At 43.8% G+C, this 17,328-nt stretch overlaps 1 protein-coding gene across 1 annotated transcript in view; it reads right to left on the reverse strand.

Annotated features, from left to right (window-relative positions):
• The window catches only part of ralgapa1 (Ral GTPase activating protein catalytic subunit alpha 1), a 338,673-nt gene that overhangs the window by 187,342 nt on the left and 134,003 nt on the right, over positions 1–17,328 (reverse strand). The window contains 2 exon segments of the mRNA XM_038790243.1: positions 1,099–1,254; positions 10,993–11,091. Coding sequence (XP_038646171.1) covers positions 1,099–1,254; positions 10,993–11,091 — 255 coding nt within the window.

Here is a 17,328-nt window from a genome sequence, read left to right on the forward strand (position 1 = left end):
ACTTTTCTGAGGACAAAGTGAAGCTGAAACAAGCCAGCTGAAAATAGCTTTTGAAGAGACCCAGCCAGGGATTTTGCAGGAGTTTGGACCAGAATCAGATCTGTAAAGCAGTGTCAAGAGATCTCTTTCTTGAAGAATAACTCTGGAAAGCAAGTATTACTCTGTGCCACTGATATTTAAGGTGGATTGAGAGCTGGGATGGCCTATTTCTTGTTATTTAAGTGGGAATAAAGATAGCAAGTAAGGGTAGGGGTAATTGTAAGCTATTTTCAGTGTGATGGTAAAGATTTTAACACTGTGTTAGTGATGAAGTTCTATTTTAAAATACCATATCCCTATTTCTCCATGCAATCGCTCCTGGAGCCAAATATCCTTTCCTCACAGTCTTTTCCAAATAAAATAAAATATTGGAGCTTTGATCCAGCATCCTAGCCAATTTTGGTGGTCTGATTTGGGAGAGTAATACATTGAAAATAAAACATGTACTTGTAGATAAAACATGCCTTCTTGGACTTGGAGAAATGTGGAATGATTTGCTAAATGTTGTAACACAGCAAATATACTGAAACAATGGATCACTTGAGTTGCACACTACCAGAAGAAGTGAAACAGAAACTTCAGTGGTTTATGGTGCAATACATTTATTTTCGCTCCATCACTTTAGCAAATTTACAGCATTTTCTGAAAAAATCATTTATTTCCTCTTCTTCCCTTCTCCATCCCATCCCAAATCTTTCTTTCTACTATTTAAATTTTCTTCTCCCCATTATTTATTGCACTCGCTGGAGCAACCACTTGAGCAGGGCATTCAAGAATCGCAATTAAAAACCTTGAACAGACAGTAATTTACTCTGGTTAAGGCTAACAGGTTTATTTCAGTTGTAGCATCAAGAGTTCAGCAGTGAAGCACCTCATAAACCTGCATCGCCAACAGTGATACTGCACCAGTCCCAAAACCTCCAACCAGGAAGAAAAAAACCTCACACCAAACAGCATCCAGCTTGTACCTTTAAATGTAATAATTCTATTCTTTAAAAGTCAGAAAATACATGCTTCAGGAAAAACTAGTAAACTGACTTTAAACAGGAACAAACTGACCTGATCAGGATTTAAGAGTCCACTGTGCATTATGTTGTAGAAGTGAACCAGGAAATCAGAATTAGGTGAAACATCTTGACGCCGTTTCATAATTTTGCAGATAAGCTTATATGCATGCAGCTTTCCTTGTTTGTATTTTTCTGGTAATGTTGTTGCCTAAATGAGAATTAAAATTTAGCATTAAATGCTGCATTCAATAAAAAAGTAAGTTTGCTAATTTATAAAGCAGAATACAATACTGTTTAAAAATCTGAAAAACTTGCAGCCCTGACCCAGTGTATATAAAAGTAAAACAATCTCTAAGGATTATAATTACAAGTCAATAAATGAAAATCAGTTACCACCGTGTCTCAATAATTAGGAATAGGACTAATCACCACAGAAACATACAAAATATTAGATTACTCTAAATATTAGAACTATACAAAGCTACAAAAATTGATATATCTAATCACCTTAATATTACTAAGTATACCATTGATCATACTGTAAATTACATCCTCTGACCAAACAGCACAGTATGCTTGCACGGAGTACTATTCAATGAGAAGTTCACAAAGTTTTCACTCTAAAAATGGACCCAGAAATTTGATAGAGCTTCCAAACACACATTTTAACGTAATACATTTAAACAAATATCAAATAGCAAAGACCGACAATAAGATTTGAATATTAAAAAGAATCAGCGACTTGATACAAGAATTATACAGTTAAATTAAATTATCTATTACCTTCAGACTTGAGACTCCGACTGGTCTCCCACGTTTTCCCTCTGTAAACGTGGCTGGTCTCCCACGTTCTACCCTCTGTAAACGTGGGTGATCCAAAACTCTGCTGCCTGCACCTCAACGTGCAGCAAGTCCCATTCCCCTATCACCCCTTTGTTCACTGACCTACAATGACTCCTGGTCAAATAATGTTTCAATTTTAACATTCCCTTGTTTTCAAATGCCTCTTCCCTCTCTATCCATGTAATCACTGCCAGTCGCACAACCCTCTAAGGTATCTGCATTCCTCGAATTCTGGCCTCTTGAGCACCATGATAATTGACCAAACTTTTGATAAACTGCACTAATATTGTCTTCTATCGCTCAGTTTGAAATACTCTTTAATAACACTCCTTTGCAGCGCCCCTTGGGTTGTTTTGCTATGTTAAAGTGTTACGACCCCAGTTGCTGTTATAACTGGCTGGGAAGATCCCAGAACGGAACTCTGGCCAAAAGACTAACTTTTACTTTTAAAAAAAAATAAACATGGAGGAACAGGGTCACAGGTCCACCAATTAGTTTTAACAAGGAAAAACAATTAAGCATGAAAAATTGGATGATACAATACTCCTTTCCTCTTCCTTGGCTCAACAACTACACAGATCAGATTTTAAAATCAACACTGATTACAAAGTACCTCTTAAGCTACAATGGTCTCAGTAATGAAAAGTTCCTTGAAACACAGACCGGTTGTCAAAACGCACGCTCCGCTCTGAACCCAAGTGAATGTCTGCGGATTTCTCCTCAGAACCCACTCCCCCACCGATGATTGTCACATGAGAGTTTCCAAATTCCACTCCCAGAAAAAAACACTTCTAAATCTTCCTTCACAACACTGCTTTCCATCGGCAGTTTGCATTCAGAAATCCAATCCGGGTTTTCCAAATGAATCTTTTAAAGAAAGCTTCTGCTCAACAAATCCAGTGTAAGAAGTCCATGGAGGCAGAAGTCCCGTCACAAGAATTCCTTTTATTTACAAAACCAACAGCCAGGTGCATTCAGTCTGCTGTCTACACCGGGAGTGCAGAGGATCTGACACTCCCTGTTATAAACAGAGAAAGGAGTTGGGCCACTAACCAGGGAACTCGTATTCTAATTGGCTAATCTCAAATGCCTGGCATAAGTTATTATACCCCTCCCCCATGGTTCTTGCGACTCACGGGTCTCCTGCTTCGTTTCAGCGCCAGATCCGGATCCTCCACTTCGGCTCTGACGTGGGGAGGGGGGGAAAGAGTTTAAATAACGGCAAGGCACCCGTCTTTTCTGATGAGAGCGCCTGAGGGGTGGTTCGCCCCCTTCCTCCGATGGCAGGGGAACAGCCGCGGCATCATCCACGGTGTCCATATCAGAGTCCGATGTCCTCACCAGTGGTGCCGGAGGGACGTGAATAGTTTGTCGGGGAGGACTCTCCACGGTCCTCGGTATGTTTGTTTGAGTCAGCTCCGGGGGAGGAAACGAATCGGAGGCCTACACCTAATCCAGGTGTTTTTATATTACATGTTTTCCCACACGTATCTCATACGACACAGGTCCTGTCCTGGACTTTACTGTTCCTGCTACCCACGTGGGGCCATTCGCATAATTTCCGATCCATTCCTTTTCTGCGTCTCCATATGGCGTTGGTGCAGTTCTGGCACACAGGGCAAAGCAGGCAGGAATGGTCTATAATGTTTGCTTCCAGGACACTAGCAGCAGCAGAGCGAAAGCCCAAATTAAAAATGGACTGGCTGTGATCTTCACGGTGAAGAAATTTCATCAGTACTTGTATGGGTGGAAGTTCACTATAATCACAGGTAAATGGCGACCTGTGGTAACCCTTGTAATATATTCTCCATTGTCCTCTGGAATATCGCTCAGGCTGACGATACACCGAAGGGTAATCTTGTGTACTGAAAAAGGCCCTTCAGGGTGTTTATCATTGAGAACTTTTGCGACTCTTCGTCCAGCTTCAGCTGTAGATATGCGTGGCTCATATCTAGCTTTGAGAATAAGAGTCCACCAGCCAGCTTTGCATACACATCCTCAATCCAGGGAATTGGGTATTTGTCCAGTTGTGAGTAGCGATTAATCGTTTGTTTGAAATCGCCACAAAGGCTGACCGAGCAGTCTGGCTTAAGGATAGGCACCACGGGTGTCGCCCATTCTGCAAACTGGACCGGTTTTATTATTCCTTCACGGTTCTTGATTTCCGTATTAACTTTCTGCGTTAATGCAAAGGGTACCGGTCGGGCCTTGTGGAATTTTGGGACTATCTCTGGATCTATGTGTAATGTCGCCTTTTCTCCCTTATATTGTTCTGAGACCTTCTCGGAAAACCTTTGGGTATCTGCACAGGAGTTCGCTCAGGCGACCATTTTCCAGCTGGAAAATGTTTACCTGATCCAGCTGGATCTTTTTTTAGCTAGTTTCGTCCCAATAAGCCTGGCCCCACACCTTTCACTACCATTAAAGGCAGCCTAACCAGTTGCTCTCCATAAACCACAGGTATATGTGTTGTGTGCAACACTCTTAGTGGTTTCCTTGTGTATGTCCTCAGTTTTGCCGAGGACCTGGTTAGGAATAAGGGTTCGAGTCCAGTGCAAATTTTATAAATACTGTTTCCCCTATTACTGATACGACTGCTCGGTGTCGGCTTCTATTAATGTGGGACGTCCATTCAACCTTGTGGTTAATTAATGGGTTTTGTTTTAACCATCGTTACACAATTTAGTTGTTCCTCGTCAGAGGTAGGTGGGGCTTCTAGGGTGTGCATTCTTCTGTACCCCGGTTAACTTGTCCTTTTCCAAGATGTTGGTTTTGGGCTTCTATTTCTCCTCTTTGGCTCCGATCTCTGGCAACAACTACAATAACTTGCCAGGCAAAAGACTGCAGGGGCTGCCGTCTGTTTGGTCCTAATTTTCCCTTGCTTGGGAGCGGTTCTGCGAGTGGGCCTGGGTAACTTAGTATCCGAGTCGTTCCTGAGTGTGGCTATGCAGTAGCCTATCCCCCAGCGGTAGTCCCTTAACTCAGTTTCACTGGTGTGGGCGTCTACCTCCATCGGAGCACCCTGTAACTCATGCGCTCCGCTTGCCGCTTTTTCTAAGGTCAAAGCCAGCTGCAATGCTTGTTTGCAATTCAGCTCGGCCTCGGCTAGCAGACGTTTTTGTATTGTTAAATTATTTATTCCGCACACCAACCAGTCTCAGATCATCTCATTTAGCGTCAGGCCAAATTCACAAACCTCTGCTAATCGCCTTAATCTTGTTAAAAAGTTACTGACTCCCCAGTGTCTCGGAATGCTGAGTAAAACCGGTACCGTCGCAGGATCAAAGGTGGCTGAGGGTCATAGTGCTCTTTCACTAAGTCCGCCAATTCCTGGAAAGTTTTCGTGTTCGGTTGGAAAATCGAGACAGTGCATAATGGCAAAAGCTACCAGCCCACACGAGGTCAGCAGAATGACCTGTTGTTTCTCATCCAGAATTATATCGTTTGCTCTAACAAAATACTTCATCAGCTCTACATATTGGGCCCAGTCTTCCACTGCAGGGTCAAAAGAGTCCCAACTTGCCAAATAAAGGCATTTTGCCTGTCAGTGGCTTACCCTCAATATGTGGCGGCTGCTAATGAGCAGGTTCCTTCGGGTTGTTCCGTTTTCCTCGTCACCACTGTAATAAGTCCACGGAGGCAGAAGTCCCATCACCAGAATTCCTTTGATTTACAAAACCAACAGCCGAACAATCAGGTGCATTCAGCTCGCTGTTTACACTGGAAGTGCAGAGGATCTGACACTCCCTGTTTTATACAGAGAAAGGGGTTCCTGATTGGGCCACTAATCAGGGAGCTCGTATTCTAATTGGCCAATCTCAAAGGCCTGACCGAAGTTATTACACCCAGTATCCAGGATTCTCAACACCCTATTTAGGATTTCTTCATCTGAACAGTTTGTACTGCAATTCATAATTGCTTCAACTCTCGATTCAGAGACTCTATTAAAATGACATCAAAATTTTGATTTACCTTTGAAGACTGTTTATCTTTTAAAATTCTGGTTACTACAGCTGTCTCTTCTACTCACAACACTTTGTCTGCTTCTCCCTTTGAATTCTCCTCAGAACAATACCTTGGTCTCTTTTCTCATAACTTCAATTTTCTTAAGACATTCTTTCTGACTCTCTTCTCCAGTTATCTGGACTGTATCTGATTCTTTGGGATGCCTGCTTCTTTGCAGCTCCCTTGCCCTATCCAGCTTCTCCTGGCAAAGCTGAGAGATGTTCACTCCTTGGTGTACTGACTTCAACTGCAAACAAATTCAGCTAAAAACTGGCCCCCATTTGCAAAGCAACCTACTCCCATTTACTCTTCACACTGTTAACACTTTCGAAGCTGGAAGCACACTTGGAATTGAAACCAGCCCCACACATACTAGCAGCATTGTCCAACATGAATCTTACTATAGGTTTTATCCTTCCAGACACAGAAACATTTAATTTAACACACTTAAAATTATACTTTATTTCTAATGTTTACCAATATATAATAGAAATCCCTTAAAACTATCTTTGTTTTCCAAACTATAGTTTGTAACTAAAGACAGAAATCAGGGGCGAAATTCTCCGACCCCCAGCAGGGTCAGAGAATCGCCTGGGGCCGCCGAAACTCCCGCCCCCGCCGTGGCAGAGATTCTCCGCCACCCGGGAAGTGGCGGGGGCGAGAATCACGCCACTCCGATCGGCGAGGCCCCGGCGGCGATTCTCCGGACAGCGATGGGCTGAAGTGCCGCCGCTGGGAGGCCTCTCTCGCCACCGAGGTTTGAACCACCTCTGGTGGCGGCGGGATCGGTGGCGCGACCGGGCCCCCGGGGTCCTGGGGGGCGCGGGGCGATCGGACCCCGGGGGGGTGACCCACGGTGCCCAGGCCCGCGATCAGGGCCCCCCGATCAGGGAATGAGCCAGTGCCCTGGGGGCATTCTTTCTCCTCCTCCGCCGCCACGGCCTCCGCCATGGCGGAAGCGGAAGAGAAACCCACAGCGCGCATGCGCCGGTGGTGACGTCAGCGGCAGCTGGCCGCTGATGTCACCGCCGGCGCATGCCCGAACTGGCGAAAGCCTTTCGGCCAGCCCCGCTGCCGGGCGGCGGGCCTGAAAGGCCGCTGGTGCCGGTTTTTGCGCCAGTCGGCGTGGTGCCAACCGCTCCGCTGCGGGGCTAGCCCCCAAAGGTGCGGAGAATACCGCACCTTTGGGGAGGCCCGACCCCGGAGTGGTTGGCGCCACTCCCCTACGCCGGGACCCCCCCGTCCCGCCGGGTAGGGGAGAATCCCTCCCCAGGTTTTAATAACATTGTCGAATGTCACAATTGATTTTAGCCAGGATTTCTGAATTTTGAATGTAACAGTTGTATTTATGCCATTTGTCTGTGTATTGGCTTCTAACTTTGTGTAACCTCGTACAGATGGGAAACCTACAGAGAAGTGGTTCAGGGCCAGATTTTTAATGAGCTCTAGTTCTAGTTTGGGGTGCAACAATGCCAGGTGTGACAACTCTGATCGGACTGGGAATAGAATTCATGCTTGGTCTTGCCCAGAACCAGGTTGGGGAAGCATCACCACAGAGTTCGAAATAAAGCCCAGGGAAGATATGGTAGCTAAATTTGCAGATGACACAAAGATAGATAGGAAAGCATGCTGTGAAGAGGACATAAGGACAGATGGAAATAGATAGGTTGTGGGCAAAAATCTGGCAGATGGAAGAATATGAGAAAATGTGAAGTTGTTCACTTTGTCTGGAAGAATAAAGAAGTGGAGTATTACTTAAACAGAGAAGGCTGCAGAATTTGGAGGTGCAGTGGGATCTAGGTATCCTCATGCATGTGTCACAGAAAGATACAGGAAGTAATTCCTTTATTACAAGAATTTAACATAAAAGACGGATGTTATGCTTCAGTTATACAGTGCAGACCACGAGCTGGATTCTCTGCTTTTGGGACTATGTCCCCATGCCGTCGTAAAAACTGTGGGCTTTCACACCAGAAAAACTGGTGTGGAAGGGCCACATATTCCTAGCCCTGCAGGGGGTTAGCAGTAAACCAGAGTGAAACATGCAGCTTTTGAAGCAGATGCGGGCCCCCGCACGTCCGGGTCAGAGGCCGCATATGCGCACAGAGGCGGCCTCCAGCGGCTGCGCCATGCTCCATGGTGGACTCAGACCTTAAACATTGTGCCCCCTATCGGCCGCATGCCCGACCCAGACTGCCCGTCCAAAATTGTTCAGTCCGTATAAGGCCCCCCCGCCCTCCGATCAGCCCACCCTCGACCAGGACGGCCATGGACTGAGTCCGCAGCCGCCACGCTAGTATCCCACCAGCAGGACCATGTTAGATCCACGCCATCGGGACTTTGACCGGTTGGGGGCCGAGAATGGCAGGGCGGGCCTCCAGCAATGGCCACAGGTAGGGGCCCGGGGAATTGGGCAACCTGCACCGGCCTCGATTCCATGCGGGGAAATGGACTCTCCGCACCGGCGCTGGCCCCACATCTCAGATACTGTGTTCAGTTTTGGTTTCCTTATTTAAGGAAGGATGTAAATACGTTGGAGGGCTGGTTCACAGGTTTACCAGATTGATACCTGGATGTCTTACGATGAAAGGTTAAATAGATTGATCTTCTTTGCACTGGAGTTCAGAAGAGTGAGGAGTGACTTGATTGAAGTATATAAAATCCTAAATGGTCCTGACAAGGTGGACATGGATAGGACTTTTTCCTCTTTTGGGGTTTTCAAAACTAGAAGGCTCTGTTTTAAAATTAAGGGTTGCCATTTTAGGTCAGAGATGAGGAGAAATCTTTTCTCTCAGATGGTTGTGCGACTTTGGAACTTTCCTCAGAAGACGACAGAGGCAGGATCATTTAATATTTTTAAGGCAATGTAGATAAATTTTTGTTAGGCAAGGGAATCATGGGTTATTTGGAGTCGGTGGAATGTGGAATTCAAAACAGAAAGTTCTGCTGTGATGTTATTGAATGGCAAAGCAGGCTCAAGGGGCTGAATGGCCTATTTCTATTCCTATGCTCGCTTAAATGGCAAAACCACGACTTACAGCTTGTGTTCATATAGTGCTTTTAAAAAAGTAAAACCTTCAGAGATGTAGCACAGAAACATTATGAAACAAAATTGGACACCAAGCCACATAGGTGATCACCGAGTAGATGATCAAAAGTTAGTCAAAACCTGATGTCTTTCTGTACAAAGGGTTCTTTTTGTCTTATGGATGTTGCAAGGAAAGATTAAGAGTTACTGTATTCTTTGGGGGATTTATTGGTGTTGATAGTTGTTAAGATGTTTACTGGGGGTTTATGAAGTGTTAACTGGTTTCATAAATAAACAGTGTTTTAATTTAAAAGTACTGTAGATTTCTGTCTCCTCACACCTATAAAGTAGGCCCGTGTGTTCCCCATAACCACAATCTATTAAAGGTTGTGGATCAGGTGAACTCCATGATGCACTTTTAGGTTCTCTAAACCCTGGCTCATAACAGCACCAGGGTAATGGGTGAAATGCATTTTTGGAGATCTCTGAATTGATGAGTAAAATTAATTCCTTGAAGTGACAAGAAGACTGTTGCGTAACTAATTACTAAACCAGAGTGTTTTAACACATTGATTACAATTTGAAAGAGAGAAAAACCTGGGCGTGGATGGATATGAAACCTGCTAGATTTTGCCTTCAAAATCACTGTGAAATGGACATCTGGCAGCAGCACATACAATTAAACGAGGATATCCAGAAGTTGCTCCAGACTTCCTGCTCCTACAGAGGGCACGTGGTTAATGTTTCTGCAGACAGCACTCTTCAGAAATCACAGATCTAACAGCAACTTCCCGTTTTACACTAATATTGCGGTTTAAAAAGCCTCTGAAAAAAATACACCCTACTAATAAGAGATAATTGGGTGTTTAACCCACTGTATTAAGTCTGTATTAACCACTGAAGAATCTCAGGCCCTTGAAAATTAATTTTATATATATATGTAATGTGAAATCTTTCCATTATGATAACCCCTTAAAAAAAAAGATATTTTCGCTTCTGATGTTTATGTCTGAACTTTTACTTTACTCACTAGGTTATGAAAAGTGAAGGATAATCAGTACATTTTACTTCCTAGTTAGCTGTGTAAGAATGGCTCAATGTTGTCTATCCTATTCTGTTTGAACTCTTGAGATCCCCTTGATTTTCTGCTAAATTCAAATTAACTTCGGGGAACGGTGAAATCCAAGCCACATGGATCACTAGATATTTATGGCAGGTCTCTTTGTTAAGAGGTGAGTGTGAGAGCCACCTTGCCACTGATCGGAATATCTGGGCCCTGACGAACGCAACTTAAAGAATCAATGTGACTTTGTACAGCACCGTTGAAGTCTTCAGAACTTCCCAAAATGAACTCTACGTTGTGGCATACCTAGTGGATCATTTTCACTGAGCAGGGTCTGACTAAAGGCAAACGTGACTAACTGTTTGTTTTTGGCAGTCGGTCAGTAGAGAGATAAATTTTAGAACACTTTGCAGTCAAGTAAGCACTTTAAGTGAAGTCACTGTTGTAATGTAGGGAGTGCAGGAGCCAATCAAACAGCAATATGATCATGGACAGATATGTTTCAGTGTGATTGATGGAGGGCTAAATATTCATCAGGAAATAGAGAAAAGCTTCCCTGTTCTTAAAAAAGTGCGAAAGGATTTTATGTCAATCTCAGAGAGCAGATGGGATCTCTCACTCAAAAAACAGCACCTCTCACAGGATAACACTCCCCAGTGCTGTACTGAAGTGTCAGTCTAGATTTTGTGCTCAAGTCTCTGAAATTAAACTTTGCACTCACAACCTTCTAACTCAAGAGCAGGGAAGTTCTTTACAATCAGTGCCATCACTTCACCTGAGGAGGCAGATATCTCAGCTGGAAGATGTTGTGCTTTGGAAGTAATGCGATTAACATTTACCTTCTGACTTAGAGGTGAGAATGCTTTCACTAAGTCAAGGCCAACAGTCACTGAAAGCGCAAGCTAAATTTCTGAATGCATAGAGAATTCATTCAGTATACGTATTCACTGATGGAAATGAGGCGAAAAATAGATCATTCATTTTTTACAAACTACAGCTTAACTTACCTTAAAAAGCCAAGGAGTTAGAATTCTCAGAGGTGGTATCAAAACTGGAGGAGGTGGGGAGGTGTGATTGTCTATTGTAATTCCAAGATTATCTCTCACCTTTAACAAAATACATAAATCAACACTATGTAAATGAGAACATTTCACAAAACAATTAATTCAAGATTAATACTTTAGTTTAAAATTATACTTATTAATTTCATGCATTAAAAACTATGGCTACATTCTAAATGTTTACAAACAAAACTAATTCAATTTTTTAAGATTAACACTTTGGATTTATGCAGTACTGGCACAACTTCAAACATAAAATTACTATCTCCAAATGCTGTACATAGCCACTTAGAACACAGGAACTTGTAGATGAGGAAAGACCACCATCCACATAGCCATTTACCGTCCTGTCAGTCATTTGATGCACGAATAGTGTTGTTGATCAATCATGGCAATTCGCTACCAAACTCTACCAATTCGCCTAAAACATCCAGACACAAGGTGATGAAGCCCCCACTAGTACAAAGTTTTGGAAACTACAGGTTTATATCACCCATTCCTCTCAAGCATACTACATTCCATATGTAATGTCTTAAATTACTCTCACACTGTATCCCAAAACATTATTTTCTCATGATTTCCAAGTTAACTTTGAATTAAATCAATATTGTCTTTCAACATCTCTCCCGGAAGCATATGCATAGAATTATCACTCTCAAACGGAGATAATATTCATGCAGAGTAGTTGTGAATTTACCCTCCAACAAGCACAGGTTATGCTCTCTGGTTCTACTATTCTGGAGGAGTTATCAATATCTTGTCTTCTCTCTCTTCCCCTTCAAACAGAAAAAAAAGGGGCGGCATGATAGCACAGTGAGTCAATTCCCGGCTTGTCTGTGCAGAGTCTGCACATTCTCCCTGTGTCTGCGTGGGTTTCCTCCTGGTGCTCCCGTTTCCTCTCACAGTCAAAGGCGTGCAGGATGTTAGGTGGTTTGGTCACGCAAAATTGCCCCATAGTTTTCAAAAAAAAGCAAGCTGGGGTTGCTGGGTTACCTGTTAGAGTGGCGGTGTCGGCTTATGTAGGGTGATCTTTCAGGGGCCAGCGTAGACCCAATGGGCAAAATGACCTTCTGCACTGTAAATTTGATGGTTCTATGATCCACATTACCTACTCGACAATAACCTAATTACTGATGCTCAATTCAGGTTGTGTGAGAACAGCTCAGCTCCAGACCTCATTGGTCCGCAGCTTCCTCAGAATCCCCGGCAGGTGTCACTCTTGACGGACTTACCCAAACTGGGATTCCGAAGTCCCTGCCTTTCCCAACCTTGGGCAGCACGGTAGCATTGTGGATAGCACAATCGCTTCACAGCTCCAGGGTCCCAGGTTCGATTCCGGCTTGGGTCACTGTCTGTGCGGAGTCTGCACATCCTCCCCGTGTGTGCGTGGGTTTCCTCCGGGTACTCTGGTTTCCTCCCACAGTCCAAAGATCTGCAGGTTAGGTGGAGTGGCCATGCTAATTGCCCTTAGTGTCCAAAATTGCCCTTCATGTTGGGTGGGGCTACTGGGTTATGGGGATAGGGTGGAGGTATTGACCTTGGGTAGGATGCTCTTTCCAAGAGCCGGTGCAGACTCGATGGGCCGAATGGCCTCCTTCCGCACTGTAAATTCTATGTATGTTCCCCTCAGGCTGGGTAAGACAGGAGCAGCGAAGCACATTACTGGCTGTATCTGCGTGGTGTAGCTGGGGCACAGAGGTGTAAGAAATGCCCCAATTTAATTGCACGAGCTGCCGTAAGTGAAGAGGACATTTAAAAACAGTTTTTCAGACAAACAGGGAGGTCTGTCCAGGAGAGAGATGGGGGAACCGGGGATCAGATCATGGTGGCGGGGGGGTCGGTACGCACTAGTGGGGAGAGGAGGGTCACCTGGACAGGTAACGTGTGCGGGAGGTGTCTCATGCCGGTCTGTGTCTTTTAAATAGCTATTCTGGAGTTAGAAGTAATTTTTTCCCTCTCTTTCAGAGTAACCATCAGGGTAAAATTGGCAGAACCATCTGGAGTTAGCCATTTATATTGCTTCTGTTGAATGGTTCCCAACCCAACACAATTGTCCAGAAGTTAGCACTTCTGGGCAATTGCCAGCTAAACCCTTACATGGGAACCTCCTAGAGGGATTCTCCAGCATATCATTGGGGCACGCCCTAAATGCGATGCTGGGGAACCAGGAAGTCATGGGACAAGGTCATCTTAAGCAAATCACGGATTACAAGAATTAAAAGCGAGAGAAGTGAGGGCAACAATTTTAACAGCAAGGTGACATTATAGCCTATTCTGACATTAAGGAATGAGATAAAACTGAGATTAATGGGAATAACAGACAAAACCCTCTGTTCAGATTTATACCAGAGGGAAATGACTGTAAAACTCAATTTCTAAAGTTCTTTAGAGCAACACCCTCAACCCGACCACCTTCAGCACTTTACATAGAAACATTCATAGGAAATAGAAGCAGGTGGAGGTCATTTAAGCCTGCTCTGCTATTCATTATGATCATGGGTTGATCATCAAGTTCAAAACTCTGATCCTGCCTCCCCCCATATCCCTTGATCCCTTTAGCGACACGAGCAATATCTAATTTCTTCTTGAAATTACAATGTTTTCACCTTAACTAATTTTTGTGGCAGTGATTTCCAGATTCACCACTCTCTGGGCGAAGAAATTTCTCATCACCTCAGTCCTAGAAGGTTTACCACCTTATCCTCAAACTAAGTCCCTTAGTTCTGGACTCCCCCTCCATCGGCAACATTCTTTCTGAATCTACCCTATCAAATCCTGTTAGAATTTCATAAGTTTCTATGAGATTCCCGCTCACTCTTCTAAACTCCAATGAATCCAATAAATAACTGACTTAGTCTCACCTCCTATGACAGTCTCACCCCCCAGGAATTAGCCTGGTAAACCTTTGCTGAACATCTCCATAGCAAGAACATCCTTCCTCAGGTAACGACATCAAAACTGCATACAATACTCCAGGTGTGGCCTCATCAATGCCCTATACAATTGTGGTGAAACATCCTTATTCATATACTCAAATCCTCTCGCTACGAAGGCCAACATACCATTTGCCGTCTTTACTGCCTGTTGTACCTGCGTGTTTACTTTCAGCAACGGATGCACAAGGATACCGACTTTCAGCAACGGATGCACAAGGATACCAAGGTCTCGTTGTGTATCCACCTGTCTCAACTTCCACCCATTCAACTGAAAAACACATTCTTTTGTCAATTTCACCTTCTGGTTACTAAAAACGCCCAGGCCCTGCAACCCTGCAAAACAGAATTATTTTTAAATAACATGACCATGGCAGCCAAACACACTCTAACCCAGGATTTTAACCCTTAAATTGCTCAATGTTTCGAATCCAATATTCCTAAAGTTTTCCAGTCATCGCAATATTTCAAGCTTAGCTTGAACCAGTTTGGGCTCTGAGGCAGTTTCTCCTTTCTTCTATTCTATTCAGAGCTAATTACTGATAATCTACATAATCAGACAGACAATCATTTTAACTAGCTTTTGATTCTAATAAATTCTCAACAATCTGGCAGCATAGTGGTAATGTTACTAGATGAGCAACACTGATTCCTGAACTACTGAGCAGGAGACAGTAGTTCATATCCCACCATGGAAGCTGGAGACACTAAATTCAATTAACTGAATAAATCGGGAATAAAAAATCTGGTCTCAAGACTGGCGACCATGTAATTACTTATTATTGTTAAACCCTATCTGGTGCACTATTATCCTTCAAGCGAGAAAATCCCCCCTTCTTACCCAGTCTGATCTGTGTATATCCGGACTCTAAAGTGGTCAGAGCACTCAACGAAGTTGTATCAAACCACTATGAAAAGCTGTAAAGCGCAACAGACCAACTACCATTCATCTCCACACCTGATGTAATAAAAATATTCCTAGCTTAGTCAGCCCTGCAAAATCCTCTTTCACGATCATCTGGGGAACTTCAGCCAAACTTGGGAGACCTCATCATGCAACAGCCTGACATTTCATACTTTTGGGCAAGGAAACCTCCTGCTGATTTCCACCTACTGCAACATCCGATAAACAGAGCTACGTGATCTCCCAACCAACCGATCAGAACTAAGCTCTTCAGTTCCTGCAACATCCAGTCGTGAATGGTGACAGACAATTAAACAGCAGGAGGTGGCAGCCCCACAAATATCCCCATGGTTGAGGATAACCAGCCAAAGCACATCACTGTGAAAAACAAGGCTGAAGCATTTTGTAACCATTTTCAGCCCGGTGGAAGAACCATCTTTGCCTCTTCCTGAAGACCCCCAACATCAGAGATGCCAGTCATCAGCCAATTTAATTCAGCCACTTCGTGATAGCACATGAAGTGAAGGCATTAGAAACTGCAAAGTTCTTGCTCTGATACCATTCTGGCAATAGTAATGAAGATTGTGCTCCGGAACCATTTGTGCATTTGGAAAGCTATTGTAGTTCACCTACAAGACTGGCATCTGCTCAGGTATATCCCATCCACAAAAGCAGGGCGGATTCAAACCTGTCTGTTACCACGTCAGTTCACTTGCGATCGTCGAAGTGATGGAAGAATGGAAAGTGTCATCGACAGCACTATCAAGTGATATTAACTTGCTTATTGATGCTCAGTTTAGGTTCTGCCAGGGTCACTCAGCTCTGGACTTCATTGCAGCTTTGGTCCAAAATGGACAAAAGACACAAACGCAAGAAATGAGCTGAGAGCAACAGCCAATTTCATGAAGGCAGCATTTGACCGAGTGTAGCATCAAGGAGTCCCAGCAAAATTGAGTTCAATGGGATCGGGGGAAAACTTTCCACTGATCGTCATCAGAACCGAATACAAAGGAAAATGGTTGTAGTTATTGGAAATTTATAATCGCAACCCTGGCTTAACACTGCAGGGGTTCCTCGCAGTTGTGTCCAAGGCCCAACCACATTCAGCAGTTTCATGGATGCCCTTTCCTCCATAAGATCAAAAGTGGAAATGTTTGCTGATGATTACACAATATATGTATTGTGGCAGCAGGGTAGCATGGTGGTTAGCATAAATGCTTCACAGCTCCAGGGTCCCAGGTTCGATTCCCGGCTGGGTCACTGTCTGTGTGGAGTCTGCACGTCCCCCCCCTGTGTGCGTGGGTTTCCTCCGGGTGCTCCGGTTTCCTCCCACAGTCCAAAGATGTGCGGGTTAGGTGGATTGGCCATGCTAAATTGCCCGTAGTGTCCTAATAAAAGTAAGGTTAAGGGGGGGGTTGTTGGGTTACGGGTATAGGGTGGATACGTGGGTTTGAGTAGGGTGATCATGGCTCGGCACAACATTGAGGGCTGAAGGGCCTGTTCTGTGCTGTACTGTTCTATATAAGACCATTTATTACTCCTAAAATAATTAAACAGTCTGTGTCAATGCGCAGCAAGACCTGGACAAGATCAGACTTGGTCTAATAGGTGGCAAGTAATATTCAACCACACAAGTGCCAGGCAATGAACATCTTCACCAAAGGAGAATGTAACCATCTCATCTTGACATTCAATAGCATTACCATCGTTGAATCTCCCACTATCAACATGCTGCGGGTTGCCATTGAGCAGAAACTGAACTGAACTAGTCATATAAATACTGTGGCTACAAGAGGAACTCAGAGGCTGGGAACTCTGTTCATCATCTACAAGGCACAAGTCAGGAGTGTAATGGAACACACTCTACTTGCCTGCATGAGTCCAGTTCCAACAATGCCCTAGAAGCTTAACATTATCCAGGACAAAGTAGGCCAATTGAATCGCATGTTATGATACCCGACCAGATCCAATTTCTGTGACGATACCGGACGGAAAATCGCAAACAATTTGCAATTTGTAAAACTTGCGAGGAAAGGATACTTCACCCAAGGAGTGATGACTCTGACCTATAGGTATCTTTTATGTGAAAACAAACATAAATTTAAACACAGAATTAATTACATCAAAGCAGCAGCTTCACAATTGACAGTTAAACAGTTCTTAAATAAAACGGGAAAAAACTTCACCACACTATCGATACCTGGCTATATATATATATATATTTTTTTTTTCCAACTTAAGCAACCCAATAACAATCACATATTTACGATTAGGATCCGCTAAGATTTTAGAGGCCAAAAATTAACCCTTTTTATTAATCAGAATTATTGCACCCCGGGCTTTATCATTGAAACCCGAATGAAATATATGACTTACCCACCCCTTCTACAACCTCGTCTGATTCCTTCCCTGCAAATGATTCTCCTGCAGAAACACTACATCAGC

The sequence above is a fragment of the Scyliorhinus canicula genome, chromosome 2, assembly GCF_902713615.1.
Source record: "Scyliorhinus canicula chromosome 2, sScyCan1.1, whole genome shotgun sequence".
Classification (NCBI taxonomy): domain Eukaryota; kingdom Metazoa; phylum Chordata; class Chondrichthyes; order Carcharhiniformes; family Scyliorhinidae; genus Scyliorhinus; species Scyliorhinus canicula.